Here is a 16,804-nt window from a genome sequence, read left to right as displayed (position 1 = left end):
ATGAGATCACCTTGACATTGGTTAAGGGGCTCACATTTTTTGGCCAAATTTTGTGCTAAGCATCTCATGTGTTTTTAAGTATTTACACACATATATGAATATTTATTTTTTATATCATGTTATGTTTTTATTCTGGTATATTTTACATTTTTTCACATGATTTTATTTGTTTAAAATAAATTATTAATTTTACAAAGCTTACAGACAATGAGTTAAAGTAAGTTGAATCATGTCCTGCCCTTTTCTCCCTGCTCCTCCTCTCAGCATCCTGAAAACCTTCTACCACCCCATCACTGAATCTGTGTACCATTCGGAAATATCTGTCGGATTCCTTCACAGCTTTCTCTCTACTTTACAGCTACCAAACACCTTCCTTACGGTAAGTCCTGTACCATTGCCCACTAACTAGACTTGCTGTTAGTTTTTTGGCTCTGCTTACTAAGTAAGGAACATTTCAAGAGCACATAATGCTAATCCAGGAAGTCTGCACTTTTTTTTCTATTGTAGCAGTCTATGGCACGTCTAAACAAAATGGATATATTCCTAGAGTTTAATAATAATCAAAAAAGAAAAGCCACTGGGGTTTATGAATTGCTTAAATAGTATTAATCTTTACACTGATGTGCAGCATAAGTATTAGTGTAAATAATTTTGATAGGTGAACTAATCGAAAACTTGACTCAAAACTTGAAATGGACTTGTAAAAATTTAGTACCAAAATGCATTTTTTTAATATGTAAACTGTTCTAAAGAATATTAAAATTAAAGGAATGTTTTCAATGCGTTGTTTACCAACATTTTTCTTAACCGTAAGGTGGGAGAGCAAAATGTTAATTAGCATTATCACAATCAGAATGAGTCAATATTATGAAACTGTGACGAGTTACCAAATCGGTAATAAGAAGTATCAAACTCCTAAGATCGTTTTTGTTCAAGATTTGTTCAGCTAATGTGAGGTTAAGCTACTTGAAGACTTGGCTGTCCCCTTGCATTGTTTCAGGGCATCTCTGGATAATGTCTTCATGGTTAAGGCGGTAAGATTACTGACAAATACAAAGCCTGATATAGACATGTCGGACACCTAGGCCACCAACTTTCTATTCTCAAGGTAAGAGGAAACGTTCAATGCTCTAAAGTTAATTGATGTTTTTATATAGTAACATTCGACGTCCAAATCATTGAAAAATACTTCCAACTAATACCCATAAAGCACCCCTGGAAATTTAAAGTATTAAAAAATTTCATTTCCTAACATTTGGCAGATGGCAAAATGCAGGAAGATATGTGGATACCTACCTTGACATCTTCAGTGCCTTGTGCTGTGCTTAGTGTCTAGTTACAGTTTTTTTGCTTCAAGAAACTTTCCAAGATCATATAATTTATATCCTGTGAGTTAGATGAAAAAAAATCGTAATTCTCTTTGTCTGAAACATTGGTGCAGGGTCTTCATAAATAAAGTCCTTAACCTTACTTACACCTATTTATAGAATAATTACATTACTGAACCTGCCCCAATGTCATTTATTGATGGGACTATATTTTATTTGTTTCCTTAATATGTAAGCTTTTCTCTCTGTAAGATGCATATCAAAGATAAGGGAGGGTTTGGGTGAACGGTGAACAATTGGAAACCCCTTGAGACTTCAAAAATAAAATTGGCAAATGCAGTTCTGAGCAAAACATTGTACAAAGGGTTTGTGACTTCCTTTCCTCCATGCACTGATGTCAATGTGGCATTGAGCTGTGAAGAATCATTGTCCACATTTTTTCTAAATGCTATATTCCTATCTAGATGCTGATTTGTGTCCATGAATTATTACATAATAGCTATAAATGCTATTTAAAGGGAACCTGTCACCCCCTGCAGGCATTTTTAAGCAAAAGAGCCGCAGATAACTACTGTGCATGCCTGAGATTCCCAGCCCCGCAGTGTGAATAAACCATAAGCGTCTGCGGGGCAGGATCTCTGGCCGCGCGTCGATGCAGGTGCGATAGGAAGGCCAGGAAGTCATGAGAGAGGATGGGCAGCGGTAACTGCGCATGCCCAAGAATACATAGTACAGCGCAGGCGCCAGGATTTGAAAAGAATGATGTGGAGGCGGAGCAAACAATGCAGGAAGACATGAGTGATGGATGTTAGGCATCTGTCAGATGGGGAAAGACCTGCCCCCTGTCAAATATCAGGTATGTCTGACCAATTTTAAAAACGATTATATCTATGGTGGATGATACCCTAAATAAAAGAGCCACCTTGACAGAATGCAGCATTAGTGCTGCACAAGGTGGCACTTTTACTTAAAAACGCCTGTGGGGGGGTGACAGGTTCCCTTTAAATGTTTATGTCACTGAAGTTTTTTTTCTGATTATGTATCATTGGCAATGGAAAACTAAAAAACTAGGAGACAGTCAATGATTAGAAGTTTTTGGTCACACGCCTAAGCTCCGGTAGAACTTCATTTTTTGAAGAGGATGTGTTTCATTCCAGTCCTTGTCAACTTTCTTCAAAATAGGATTTTACAAGCAGTTGTGTGAGTTACGGTGTCATCTGGTGTGATCACCACATAGTGCCACCATACAGTGCTAGTTACAATTTGTCCTTCCATACATTGCCAGTTGCTAGCCATAATGTTCTTATTATGCTAACCATACAATTCCCGTACAAATTAATGTCACAATATGTATGCTACTACATACGATTCTAGCCATTGTGGTCTTTCCAAAGTGAGCCAGCAAATAAAACCAAGGTTAATGTCCTGATGATCTGTTCCATTTGTGGCTAGGGAATGACTGAATGACTGAATGAATGAATGAATGAATGACAACACCTTTCCCTTTTAATGGAATAAAATAAAAATCAAATTGTATTCATATTCCACCTTCCACCTGGATCCTTTTTCCCTTTTTTACCCTAAACACATTACACTCTACATTATACACAGCACTGATGTCTTCAAGGGGGAACAGGCCAATATGTCTATCTCCTTATATGTGCACTGACAATGGAGGAGCACAGTGGGTGCGGACATGTTCTGATATCCTAATTCTGTTTCTGGCTCCAGTTCCTCCATACAGCTGTCTGTTCAACGCAGATTAAGAATGTTGTCAATGAGTTTCTGAAGGCAGCGGTGGGCTATTTTAGAGAGTTTATTAGTATACATGGAGCTTCAAATAAAATAATAGTTTTGGGCATAATCCCATTAAAAACTGACCATATTATTTGCTAGTAGTACTATTTTTTTCACTTTCTGAATGTGCAATGTGATAATTATGAAGTACAATGTATATATGACTCTTGTTTTGTAGGTGTCATAATATTATTTTATTTAAATGGAGTCTGTCTCCCCCAAAATGCAAAGTAAGCCACATAAGCCATTTATAGAGGGAATTTAACATACATTTTAGTGATGTAGTTGCCAAAAAAAAAATCACTCTTGTTCCATATGCAAATGAGGGCGCTTCGGTCAGGACGAGCTCCAGGTTTTCGTGGACCCCGGGCGAAAGTCTCAGTGGGCCCCTTTAACACATACCACAATTTATGATGCACAGATACGGCAGAAAAATATAGGTATAGTACAATGCCAAGGATTTCACTTCTTACATTTCATGAGTGATATCTATTGTAAATTCTGCAATAGCTCAGAACCTGCAAATCCTCACACCGCACGCGCCGGGGGATTCAAAAGTCTGCAGTCAGGGTCTTAGTTTGCCCATGGCTGCACTGATACTGTGAGCTCCCCGCTGGGCTCCCCCAGTGTCAGTGCACACACACACAGGAACAGTGATTTCAGTTTAGACAGCTCTTGCTTTCTCATCAAAGTAGGGGACTGTGTTAAATATTCAGATAGGAGGGCATAACAGGGCACCAAGTCATTAGTCATGCAAAGGGTGCACAGAGGGTGAGGGTGCACCCTCATTTGCATATGGATTAAAATTAACTTTTCAGTAGCTAAACCACTAAAATGTACAGTGCTGTGCAAATTAATTGGGACCAAGCATTTTTTTAAGTAAAATCATAAGTTGGCTACCAGTCAGTGATTCAAACCAGTTTTAACTGCTTTGAACAGGCACTCACACCACAGGCACTCACACCACAGGCACTCACACCTGTTCAAAGCAGTTAAAACTGGTTTGAATCACTGACTGGTAACCAACTTACAATTTTACTTAAAAAAATGCTTTGTCCCAATTAATTTGCCTCTCCACTGTATATTACTAGAATGATATTTAAAGGAGCTACATTTCATTTTGAGGGTGACAGACACTTTTTCGTGTGCAGTACGCTGCAGCTTTTGGCTTTGATTGTGGTGCTTGTTCTAGCATGTAACAAAGCTTATACTTTAACAGAACACGATAAAAACTGAGATTTGTCTTTCCTTTCTGTGATCACAAAGTTCTCATTCAGGAAGGATATGATGTATTTATACAGGTTTCAGAGCTGACTCGTTAAAAACAAAAGCTCCATAAATAATAGGGAGGAACTGACACTTAGCAGTACCACAAATTGTGCTTCTTTTTGCCTTTCCCAAAACATTTTTCCCAGCAGGGTTTAATAAAGGGAAATTCTTGTATATACAATTATTTATCAGGTTGTGATTATTGTGCATATAACAGATGGAAAAATATATAATTCGTGGGAGTAAAGCTCCAAAGAAATTGATCACTTAGGCTCATCATATACCATATTTGCCATCTGTTAGAATTTGTTCCGCCTAGTCTAAAAGAAAATAAAGGTCCTGAATCATGAAGATGTTTTTTGAATACGTTTGGCAAAAATTTTGCTAAGGCTAAGCGTTTTCATACCAGCTCCAGATAAAACTAGAGGAGCAAGAGGGGGACAGGGTGTGGGTAAGTCCAGCCATCTAATTAATGAAAATTGGCGCCACTGTGTATCAGTGCCAGCACTACTACCAATCCAATGTAGTTGAAAAAGTAATATGTAAACTAAGCCTAAAAGTAATAAATGTTTAACATGAATTCAATATTGTGCTTTAAGAGCAATGCATTCCATTAAATGGATTGTCCACTACTGGACAACATCTGCGTAAAGCACCACAACAGCGTTTTTTGTGTTTATTTATTTCAACACTGGAGTAGTGCAACTAATCTAAGTTACCTGACCCTAGTATTATACTCATCAGCTGTTGTCTATTGCTCTTCCCAGTGCCGCTCTGGTCCCGCACCACCATCTTGTAACTTAACCTTTTGATTAACCGCAAGTCAGAGGTAACGGTCACAAACTCTCAACGTAAGTCTATGAGAAACTCATTCTTGTTCTCATAGACTAAGGGGTTTTGCACACAACCAATTTTCTCTTACGAGTGCTATCCTTGGTTTTCATGGATAGCACCCATATTTATAATATTCTATGGGGCTGCGCATATGTTCTATTTTTAATTCTTTGGGCAAAGTGGTCCATGGAAAAAAATCGGGGATATGTCCAATTTTGAATCGATTGGTGGATCAAAACAGTCAATGCAAGTCGATAAGCCCGTGAAAAAAATTCAGACTGCACTCGGATGACGTTTGCATGAAGTCCGATTTTCCCAAACTGACATAATGGAGAATGTCGAGAACATTTTTTATCTCTCCACATCTGAAAAAAACTGATGCAGCTCTGATTGAATCCTGATCAGAATAATCGGATCATTTTTCTCAGATGTGGAGAAAAGGATTCTGTGAACCTACTCTAACATTGAGCTGTGACTTCCGAACCGTCCAACAAACTTACTGGAGCGAGCCACGGGTCACAACCTCCAGAAGACCAACCAGAGCCGCTCCCTTATCATGGCAAGACACAGAAAGTTGCTTGCTTAAATAATGAACTGAGCTGGAAAGTCAGCACTTCCATCACTTCAACGATACACAGAAGGAAAGCTTTCCACCTGTGTCAGAATGTCATGGGAAGCTACACTTCTGAAACCGAGCCATCTCTGAAGTTTTTAAAATTAACCCCTTTCAGACACGGAAGGAAATTTACGCCGATGTCGGACTCCCTCCCTTTGATGTGGGCTTCGGCGGTGAGCCCACATCTTTCTCAGCACATCAGCTGTTTTGAATATCACCTAATAAAATTCAGACAATGATTTCGAATTGTAGTTCAACAAAAAAAGATGAAAAAAATTGATTGAATTGGCCTTTAAAAAATGAAAACATTGAAAATAGTGTAATATCTCCCTAGATTAAATTAAAGTGTGTCCTTTAATCAGGGCCGGTTTCAGACTAAGTGGAGCCCTGGGCAAAAGTAGTAGGGCCCCAAATGCTCACATATTGCACCATCACAAAGAAACATTTCTGTTGCATTTACATGTGCTGAGTTCAGGCCGTTAAACGAGCGTGATCAACAATATTGATGTTGTTCAACGCTTGTTTACTGGCCCCTTTACTCCGGAAGAATGATGGGTTCAGATAGCCCTCAATCCAGTATAATGTAGGTCCCACATAGTACATATAGTAGTATGCACTGACCATGGTCCTTAATAGAGCGTAATGCAACCCCACCCCTCAGAGTATAATGCAGCCCTCCTCAGGGTATAATGCAGCCCCACTCATAGAGTATAATGTAGCCCCCTCATAGAACACAATGCAGCGCCCTCAGAGTATAATGCAGCACCTTCATAGTATAATGCAGCCCCTTTGGAGTATAATGCATCCTCCCTCATAGAATATGATGCAGCTACCTCATCAGGTATAATCCAGCCCCCTTCTTAGTTTAATGCAGACTCCCTCATAGAGTATAATGCAGCTTCCTCAAAGTATAATGCAGCCCCCTTCATAGTTTAATGCAGCCCCCTCAGAGTATAATGCAGCCCCCCTCATAGAGTATAATGCAGGCCCTTCAGAGTATAATGAAGCCCCCTCAGAATACACTGCAGCCCCCTCAGACAGTAAAATGCAGCTCTACACACTCAGTAATATAGCTCCCTCATACAGCATAATGCAGCCCCTCAGAGTATAATGCAGCCCTACAGTATAATGCAGCCCCGCACACACTTAGTATAATGCAGCCCCCTCAGAGTATAATGCAACCCCCCACACACAGTATAATTCAGCCCCCCACAAATACACACAGTATAGTGCAGCCCCACACAGTATAATGCAGCCTCCACACACAAAATATGATGCAGCCCTCCATACACACAGTATAATGCATCCCCCACTCACACAATATAAAGTAGCTCCCCACACACACAGTATAATGCAGACCCACATATACAGTATAATGCACCCCCCACACGCACAGTACAATGCAGCCTCCACACACAAAATATGATGCAGCCCTCCATACACACAGTATAATGCATCCCCCACTCACACAGTATAATGCAGCCCCCCCACACACAGTATAATGCAGACCCCCACACACACAGTATAATGCAGCCCCCACAAACACAGTATAATAAAATAAAACACCAAAAAATAGACTACTATACAATATACAGAGTTAATCAAAAAACGTTTTATTTACAATACATATTGGTAAAATCGCAATCTAAAACAATATAGGTAATACCGTAATTATAACAAGGACAAAAACCCTTAGTAAAAGGCATGAATCTGGTGTATATATGATAAAAGTATATATGTAGTCATATTAAATCACATCATTATGGTAGTCAAAAAATGAACCTGATCAATGATAAAATGTTGTATTAAAGGCAGCAATATAGAAAATTGTGATGAGGGTACATGCCCGCTGTCTTGGGGTCATACTTGATTCCGAGCTTTCCTTTGCCCCCCCACATCCGATCACTGGCTTGCTCTTGTTATCTGCATCTCAAAAACATTTCTAGAATTCGACCTTTTCCTACCTTTCACTCCGCAAAAACTCTTACTGTTTCTCTTAATCATTCTCGTCTGGACTATTGTAACTCTCTTCTAATCGGTCTCCCTCATACCAAACTTTTCCCCCTCCAATCTGTCTTGAATACTGCAGCCAGGATCATATTCCTCGCCCATCGTTACACCGTTGCCTCTACCTTGTCCTTACACTGGCTACCCATCCACTCCAGAATCCAGTACAAACTTATTATGCTCACCCACAAAGCACTCCATGGCTCAGCACCCCCCAACATCTCCTCCCTCATTACAGTCTACCACCCTTCCCGTGCCCTCCATTCTGCTGATGACCTGAGGTTATCATCCTCAAAGATCAGAACCTCCCACTCCCGTCTCCAAGACTTTACACATGCTGCGCCAATTTTTTGGAATGCACTTCCAAGGTCAATACGATTAGTCCCCAATCCCTACAATTTTAAGCGTGCCCTGAAAACGCATTTATTCAGATTGGCCTACCGCCTCAACACATTAACCTAACTATCCCTGTGTGGCACAGTCAAAAGTTTTACTATAACCAGGTTCCCCGTATCATGTTCCCACATGCTTTATGCATCTATCAGCCCTCTGTGTCTGTACTGTTTCACATTTAACATTATGGCTGATCCAAACAATCAGGGCAATTGTTACCACCCACCTTTCGTGTCTACCTTTTTTCCTCATAGATTGTAAGCTTGTGAGCAGGGCCCTCGTTCCTCTTGGTATCTGTTATGATCTATGTTGACTATCGTTATGCTGTAATGTCTATTGTCTGTACAAGTCCCCTCTGAAATGTAAAGTGCTGCGGAATATGTCGGCACTATAGAAATAAAATTTATTATTATTATTAAATCAGTATAATGCAGCCCCCCACTCACAGTATAATGCAGCCCCACACACACAGTATTATGCAGCCCCCCCACACAGTATAATGCAGCCCCCCACACACAGCATAATGCAGGCCCCCACACTCACAGTATAATGCAGCCCTCCACACACAGTATAATGAAGCCCCCAAACACAGTATAATGCAGCCCCCTACACACACAGTATAATGCAACCCCCCACACACAATATAACGCAGCCCCCACAAACACTGTATAATGAATCCCCCCTCACACACGCAGTATAGTGCAGCCCCCACACACAGTATAGTGCAGACACACACACACTATAATATAATAATGCAGTAATACACAATACTTACCTCTCCTTCTCATTCCCCCGCTGCTTTGGCTTCTGCAGCGCATCTTATCAGCTCCACTGCTGGCACACGCTGAGTCAGATGCAAAGGGGGAGTGATGAGAGAGGTAGCGTCATCTGACGCCCTCTCCTTCATCATTGCTTTCAACTGTATCGACATCTATGATGCCAATAATTTGAATGCGTGATGCAGGGGGCGGCACCAGGCCCCTCTTACTCACGTGCCCCATAGCAGCGGCCACTGGCTGGTGGCGACTGGAGGAGCGGGGGCCCTAGTCAGCTACCTGGTCTGCCTGCCCCTAATGCCGGCCCTGCCTTTAATTGGCATCACAATTTTCTACAAACTTGTAGTCAGTCATTTTGCCTATTTAAAGAGGGAAAATTAGTCACTGTGCTGTTTGTTTTCTTGGTGTGTATCACACTGAACATGGTAAAATCACAGTATTTCCGCCGCGAACCCTATAGTAAAATCCCTACCATTTAGTGCATATTGCACCACGATTTACTGTAGAATTTCTACTTCAGATTTTTAAGTCTCATATAGACCTTTAAAGTGTAAGTAATCCATTTTTCTTCAATTATTGATCAGCCTTTTTAAAGTTATTAATCTTTGCAACATACTGTATTTAATTAACTTATTTTGCTTCTTTCTATCTTTAAATGACTACCATGCTGAATGGGCTGGCTTATCTGCCTGGTTCATGCTGTCTTTGTAGCTGATTTGAATTGCAGTTCTAGTAAAACTTGTATTCCTTTGTGAGTGTCTTTGCTCACCTCCCCCTTGCTCAGAAACAATTTCCAAACACTATGCCTTGTCTAAGAATGGATGAGGAGAGCAGAGAAGCTCAGTCTAAGGGCTCATTCTCATTTGCGAGAAAGACGGACGAGTGCAATCCGAGAAAAAAATCGGATTGCACTCGGACCAATGCTATTCAATGGGTTACATCTGATCTGCGATTTTTTTTCTCAGCTGAAAATGGACTGAGAAAAAAAAATCGCAATTTGCTTCGTATCTCGGACGAGACTCGCCAATGCAAGTCAATGGGTGTGAGAAAAAAAATCACACAGCACTCGGGGCTATGCAAGTGCTGTCCAATTTTTACGCACCGGTGTCCTTAAAAATCCCGGCAATTCATGTGTGGCTACAGTAAAATAGAATACATAGAATAGATATATACACATAGAATACACACACACACACACACACACACACACACACACACATATATATACAGTGAGGAAAAAAAGTATTTAGTCAGTCAGCAATAGTGCAAGTTCCACCACTTAAAAAGATGAGAGGCGTCTGTAATTTACATCATAGGTAGACCTCAACTATGGGAGACAAACTGAGAAAAAAAAATCCAGAAAATCACATTGTCTGTTTTTTTTTCATTTTATTTGCATATTATGGTGGAAAATAAGTATTTGGTCAGAAACAAGCAATCAAGATTTCTGGCTCTCACAGACCTGTAACTTCTTCTTTAAGTGTCTCCTCTTTCCTCCACTCATTACCTGTAGTAATGGCACCTGTTTAAACTTGTTATCAGTATAAAAAGACACCTGTGCACACCCTCAAACAGTCTGACTCCAAACTCCACTATGGTGAAGACCAAAGAGCTGTCAAAGGACACCAGAAACAAAATTGTAGCCCTGCACCAGGCTGGGAAGACTGAATCTGCAATAGCCAACCAGCTTGGAGTGAAGAAATCAACTGTGGGAGCAATAATTAGAAAATGGAAGACATACAAGACCACTGATAATCTCCCTCGATCTGGTGCTCCAGGCAAAATCCCACCCTGTGGGGTCAGAATAATCACAAGAACGGTGAGCAAAAATCCCAGAACCACGCGGGGGGACCTAGTGAATGAACTGCAGAAAGCTGGGACCAATGTAACAAGGCCTACCATAAGTAACACACTACGCCACCATGGACTCAGATCCTGCAGTGCCAGACGTGTCCCACTGCTTAAGCCTGTACATGTCCGGGCCCGTCTGAAGTTTGCTAGAGAGCATTTGGATGATCCAGAGGAGTTTTGGGAGAATGTCCTATGGTCTGATGAAACCAAACTGGAACTGTTTGGTAGAAACACAACTTGTCGTGTTTGGAGGAAAAAGAATACTGAGTTGCATCCATCAAACACCATACCTACTGTAAAGCATGGTGGTGGAAACATCATGCTTTGGGGCTGTTTCTCTGCAAAGGGGTCAGGACGACTGATCCGGGTACATGAAAGAATGAATGGGGCCATGTATCGTGAGATTTTGAGTGCAAACCTCCTTCCATCAGCAAGGGCATTGAAGATGAAACGTGGCTGGGTCTTTCAACATGACAATGATCCAAAGCACACCGCCAGGGCAACGAAGGAGTGGCTTCGTAAGAAGCATTTCAAGGTCCTGGAGTGGCCTAGCCAGTCTCCAGATCTCAACCCTATAGAAAACCTTTGGAGGGAGTTGAAAGTCCGTGTTGCCAAGCGAAAAGCCAAAAACATCACTGCTCTAGAGGAGATCTGCATGGAGGAATGGGCCAACATACCAACAACAGTGTGTGGCAACCTTGTGAAGACTTACAGAAAACGTTTGACCTCTGTCATTGCCAACAAAGGATATATCACAAAGTATTGAGATGAAATTTTGTTTCTGACCAAATACTTATTTTCCACCATAATATGCAAATAAAATGAAAAAAAAAACAGACAATGTGATTTTCTGGATTTTTTTTCTCAGTTTGTCTCCCATAGTTGAGGTCTACCTATGATGTAAATTACAGACGCCTCTCATCTTTTTAAGTGGTGGAACTTGCACTATTGCTGACTGACTAAATACTTTTTTTCCCCACTGTATATATATATATATATATATATATATACACACATGTCAGTGACACACAAACATATACTGTATATGTATTTATATTACATAGATAGATAGAAGAAAAACCCGTAATTCATATTAAATTCACTAGAAAACTGGAAAAACTATTTTACAGCAGATAAGTATTATCCACCGTAAAACTAGAAAACCTTTTTTTTTTTTTCACTAAGTATCTCAGTACTTAAGGCAAAACTCCTAATCAACTCTGCAATTTTTTTTTAATAAACTCCACAAGTAAACCAAACTAATGTAAGAATCAGTAATGTATTTTACCATAGGGCTAGACCATTCAAATGCTATAGGGCCCCTGGTGAAAATGAGACTGCTTCTGATTTCTCCCGCTTACTAATGTATGGCCATAGTATTTTCCTGTGGCCACCACTAGGGGAGCTAAATGACAGTTATATAAAGTTATATACACTGAGCTTCCCTTGTGTTGGCTGCATCAGGCAGTTATATCATGTCTGGCATGAAAGAAAGCAAGGGAATTGTCGAGGATTTTTCAAAATGTAGGTAAAGGCAGGGAATGATTTGTAATAATAAAAGCATTACTCACTATTCATATCTGTGGCTTTCCAGTACCATCGCTTCGCTAAACTTCAATAGTCCTGTAGCAATGATGTCTTGTTCATCATATAGGTGAATTCTGCAGCTGAACAATGGCCTTAGTGGTAACATATCAACCATGCAAACATGACCATTGAAGTCAATGATTGGCTACAGCAGTCAAGTGTTTACGATGAATGTGACATCATCACTACAGGATGACCGTTGGAATGACAAAGGATTGCACAGGTAATTCTTTTGCCTTGTTTTATACTGTTTACTGTCTTTATATTGAAAAATCCCAGAGTTGTATGGAACAGATTGACTTACTTATACCAGTTTCTGAATATATTGAAAATTCAGATTAAGCACCATATTCATGAAGTTGGATAATGTAGGCTTCAGTGTGGTAGAGATCATCACTTGATAAAGATGTATTTCACTTTTTTAATTAGCAAAGCACCATTCCATGTTTCTTGAAGAACTCTAGAGAGGGGTAAAAGTGCATACAATGTGGTAGTACTATTTAAAAAGATGATCACTGAGGGTATAGTCGCGCTCACCTGGTGATGTGTGAAGGCAGAACATCCGTTTAAGCATGAATATCCGATGCTGCTGCCCTGCCGCCGAAGGAGATATCTTCCAGATGTGTATTTACTAGACAAGGTTTTTATTAGTACCAGACTGGCACCTTATCATTTGTATTATTTGTTTTTTGACCTTGAAGAAGGTGCCGAAACACGTTGGTACTAATAAAAACCTTGTCTGAAGCTCCAAGGCTCCTCATATCCCACAGCTTATCCCGCCTAATGTGGTTCTCTCCATCTGGTAAATTCTGTGTTTCTTCACTCAACCAAATTTATCTAGAGCTCATTTCCTCTGTTTTTATTTTCAGATAGATAACCAAGCAAAATGGGTGACTGGAGTTTTCTGGAAAAGTTACTGGACCAAGTGCAGGAGCATTCTACGGGGATTGGAAAAGTCTGGCTGGTAGTTTTGTTTGTGTTCCGCCTCCTGATTCTGAGTTTAGCCGGAGAATCGGTTTGGGGGGATGAGCAATCAGACTTCATCTGTAACACTAAACAGCCTGGATGTCCAAATGTTTGTTATGATCAAGCATTTCCTATTTCTCATATTCGCTACTGGGTGTTACAGTTCCTATTTGTCAGCTCTCCAACACTATTCTATCTGGGTCATGTACTTTACATATCAAAGAAAGAAGAAAAGATAAGGAATAAAGAAAGTGACTATAAAATTATGAAGGATCAAATTCATCAAGTCCAAGATGAAAAAAAACCTAGGAAATTCTTAATTCAGGAGGATGGAAGGGTCAAGATTAGGGGCGCTTTGATGTGTACGTACATAATTAGTATTGTCTCCAAGAGTATACTTGAGGCTGGATTTCTTCTTGGTCAGTGGTATCTCTATGGTTTTGTGATGACTGCAAATTATGTTTGTGAAAGACCTCCATGCCCTCACAAGGTAGACTGCTTTGTATCTCGACCCATGGAGAAAACCATATTTATCCTTTTTATGCTTGTTGTCTCTCTTATCTCGTTATTCCTTAATCTACTAGAGCTGACCATTCTTATTATTCAGAGCATTTGTCGGAAGATAAAACGCTGTATATCAGTCAAATATACAGGTAATACACAAATAATATTCCATGAAAAGTCCTATAACTCCCCTAGCGCACCTGTACTGGAGAAGTCTTGTATGTTTTTTCCTGTAGACAAGGATAAATGTCCTGCTTACAAAATATCCGATGAGGAGAACTGGGCTAACTACAATACGGAGAAGGAACTGGGATTACATGTTGGGTTACACTCAACCTTTGGCTATAATGTTTGCTGCGATGACTCTACGCATGCATCCAACAGATCGAATACTTCTGTGTGCAAAAAGCAATACGTGTAAATGTACCATCTTAACACTACAAAAACTGCACTGTATTGGAAATAGGGGATTTTTCTTTGCTGCTTCATACTTTTACTATATTTTTTAAGTTATTCTGCCACTGAAAAAAATAAAAAAGTAAAATTGGATATGTATTTCCAGGAAAATCTTTTTCTGTCACCTTTGGTATGTATGGCACATGTATAAAATATACAGCTCTGGCAAAAATTAAGAGACCACTGCACAGTTTTATAAAAATCAGCTTCTCTACATGTCTGACAGCCATCCCAAAAGTAATAGGAATGAAAAAATAACTTTTAACCATGCCAAAGGAGTTGAAAAGAAAAGTCGAGTGAGGAAAAGAAGGGCTGAATTCTGGCTTTACTAGCAGAGGGATACAGTGAGCATCATGTTGCCTCCATCCTTAAAATTTCTAAGACGGCAGTCCATTACAACAAGGTCAAGCAGCAGACATTGGGGACAGCAAAGCTACAGACTGGCAGAGGAGGAAATCAACTCTTCACTGACAGTGATGACCGTCATCTTATTCGAATGTCACTCAGCAACCACAGGATGACATCAAGTGACCTACAAAAGGAATGGCAAGTGGCAGCGGGGGTGAAGTGCACGGCAAAAATAGTTCGCAACAGGCTCCTAGAGGCAGGGTTCAAGTGATGTAAAGCTAGAAAAAAGCCTTTCATCAATGAGAAGCAAAGGAGAGCCAGGCTGAAGTTTGTCATAGACCATAAGGATTGCACCATAGAGGACTGGGGTAAGTTAAGCTTCTCTGATGAGTCTAATTTTCAGCTTTGCCCTATACCTGGTCATCTAATGGTTAGACGGAGACCCGGAGAGGCGTACAAGCCACAGTGTCTTGCACCCACTGTGAAATTTGGTGGAGGATCGGTGATGATCTGGGGATGCTTCAGCAATGCTGGAATTGCGCAGGCTAATCTTTGCAAAGGATGTATGAATCAAGCCACATACAAGGTTATCCTGGAAAAACAGTTGATTCCTTCTGCTCGGGCAATGTTCCCCAACTCTGAGGACTATTTTTTCCAGCAGGACAATGCACCAAGCCACACAGCTAGGTCAATCAATGTGTGGATGAAGGACCACCACATCAAATCAATGTCATGGCCAGCCCAATCTCCAGACCTGAATCCCATTGAAAACCTCTGGAATGTAATCAAGAGGAAGACAGATAGTCACAAGCCATCAAACAAAGAAGAACTGCTTACATTTTTGTACCAGGAGTGGCCTAAGGTCACCCAAAAGCAGTGTGAAAGACTGGTGGAAAGCATGCCAAGATGCATGAAAGCTGTGATTAAAAATCATGGTTATTCCACAAAATATTAATTTCTGAACTCTTCCTGAGTTAAAACATTAGTATTGTTGCTTCTAAATGATTATGAACTTGTTTTCTTACCATTATTTGAGGTCTACAAGCACTGCATTTTTTTGTTATTTTGACCATTTCTCATATTCTGAAAATAAATACAAAATTTAGTGCTTGGAAATTCAAAGACATGTTGTCAGTAGTTTATAGAATAAAAGAGCATTTTACATTTTACTCAAAAATATACCTATAAAGTGAAAAATCAGACAAACTGAACATTTTGTAGGGTCTCTTAATTTTTGCCAGAGCTGTATCTTTATGACAACACAGAGTGGTAAATGAATTTTTTTGATAAAATCTTGCACTCACATACACAAGATTTTGAAATCATGTACTGTATTTATATATTGTTTTTCATTATTTAAAACTCAAATTTACAGTTATGTTGAATACAGTAATCTTGCAACACTTTCATTTAACTGTTACCATGGGAGGATTAAGAGTAGCCCAGGCAATTTAGAAGGCATTGAGCCCCCAATGTGTTATGTGACATGCCACATGGCCCATTTGATAGATCATGTAATAAGTAACGTGATTAACACACAGGTGCTCTGGTGGACATTTGTAGATGTACGTTGCGCCGCTCTCTCGTTTTACAATGCAAATTTTTTTCCCCTCATGTACAATACTATTCATAACATAGCGCTATAAATTAAAGAGCAATTAACTTTCCTGAGGGGCCACATGAGAGACCGTGACTGTTGTTGAGGCTGAACCAATAGACTGAAATTAATTCTGTTCAATGTTAATCCCTTTCCGACCTTTGACAAATCCATAAGTCCAGGACGCTAGGTACTTACCGACTTTGAGGGTATGGATAAGTCATGGTGATTTTGCGCGCACACAGTCTGTGCTTGCGCGATCATCACTGGGTGTCAGCTGATTCTGACAGCTGACACCAGACACTCAGTGCAGGAGTGGTGCACGCACCGCTTCGGCACTTTAACCCCCTAAATACAGCGATCTCTTGCGATCGCCGCATTTAACAGACATGCACAGGGAGGGGGCCCACTCTGCACTCCGATCGGCGCCCCCGAAACATCATCGCGAGGGCCGAATCTTTGTCATGGTAACCCG

The 16,804-nt window shown here is 40.3% G+C and overlaps 1 protein-coding gene across 2 annotated transcripts; it reads left to right on the top strand.

The window, feature by feature from the left end:
* Positions 1-276: 276 nt before the first annotated feature.
* Positions 277-15,762, top strand: LOC141086767 (gap junction alpha-4 protein-like). 2 transcript variants are annotated; one of them, XM_073572923.1, is made up of 4 exons: positions 277-379; positions 1,001-1,108; positions 12,526-12,681; positions 13,328-15,762. In XM_073572923.1, exon 4 carries the CDS (start codon positions 13,345-13,347, stop codon positions 14,347-14,349), a length of 1,005 nt encoding a protein of 334 aa, XP_073429024.1. In that variant the 5' UTR covers positions 277-379; positions 1,001-1,108; positions 12,526-12,681; positions 13,328-13,344; the 3' UTR covers positions 14,350-15,762. The 2 variants fall into 2 exon arrangements, with proteins under 2 accessions (XP_073429024.1, XP_073429025.1); XM_073572924.1 differs by lacking the exon at positions 12,526-12,681.
* The last annotated feature ends 1,042 nt before the right edge of the window (positions 15,763-16,804 follow it).

The sequence above is a fragment of the Dendrobates tinctorius genome, unplaced genomic scaffold (genome assembly GCF_039654945.1).
Source record: "Dendrobates tinctorius isolate UK_male_01 unplaced genomic scaffold, ASM3965494v1 ptg000007l, whole genome shotgun sequence".
In the NCBI taxonomy this organism is placed as follows: Eukaryota; Metazoa; Chordata; class Amphibia; order Anura; family Dendrobatidae; genus Dendrobates; species Dendrobates tinctorius.
The sequence above is the reverse complement of the archived record's forward strand: the minus strand, read 5'-3'. Positions and strand labels throughout refer to the sequence as shown.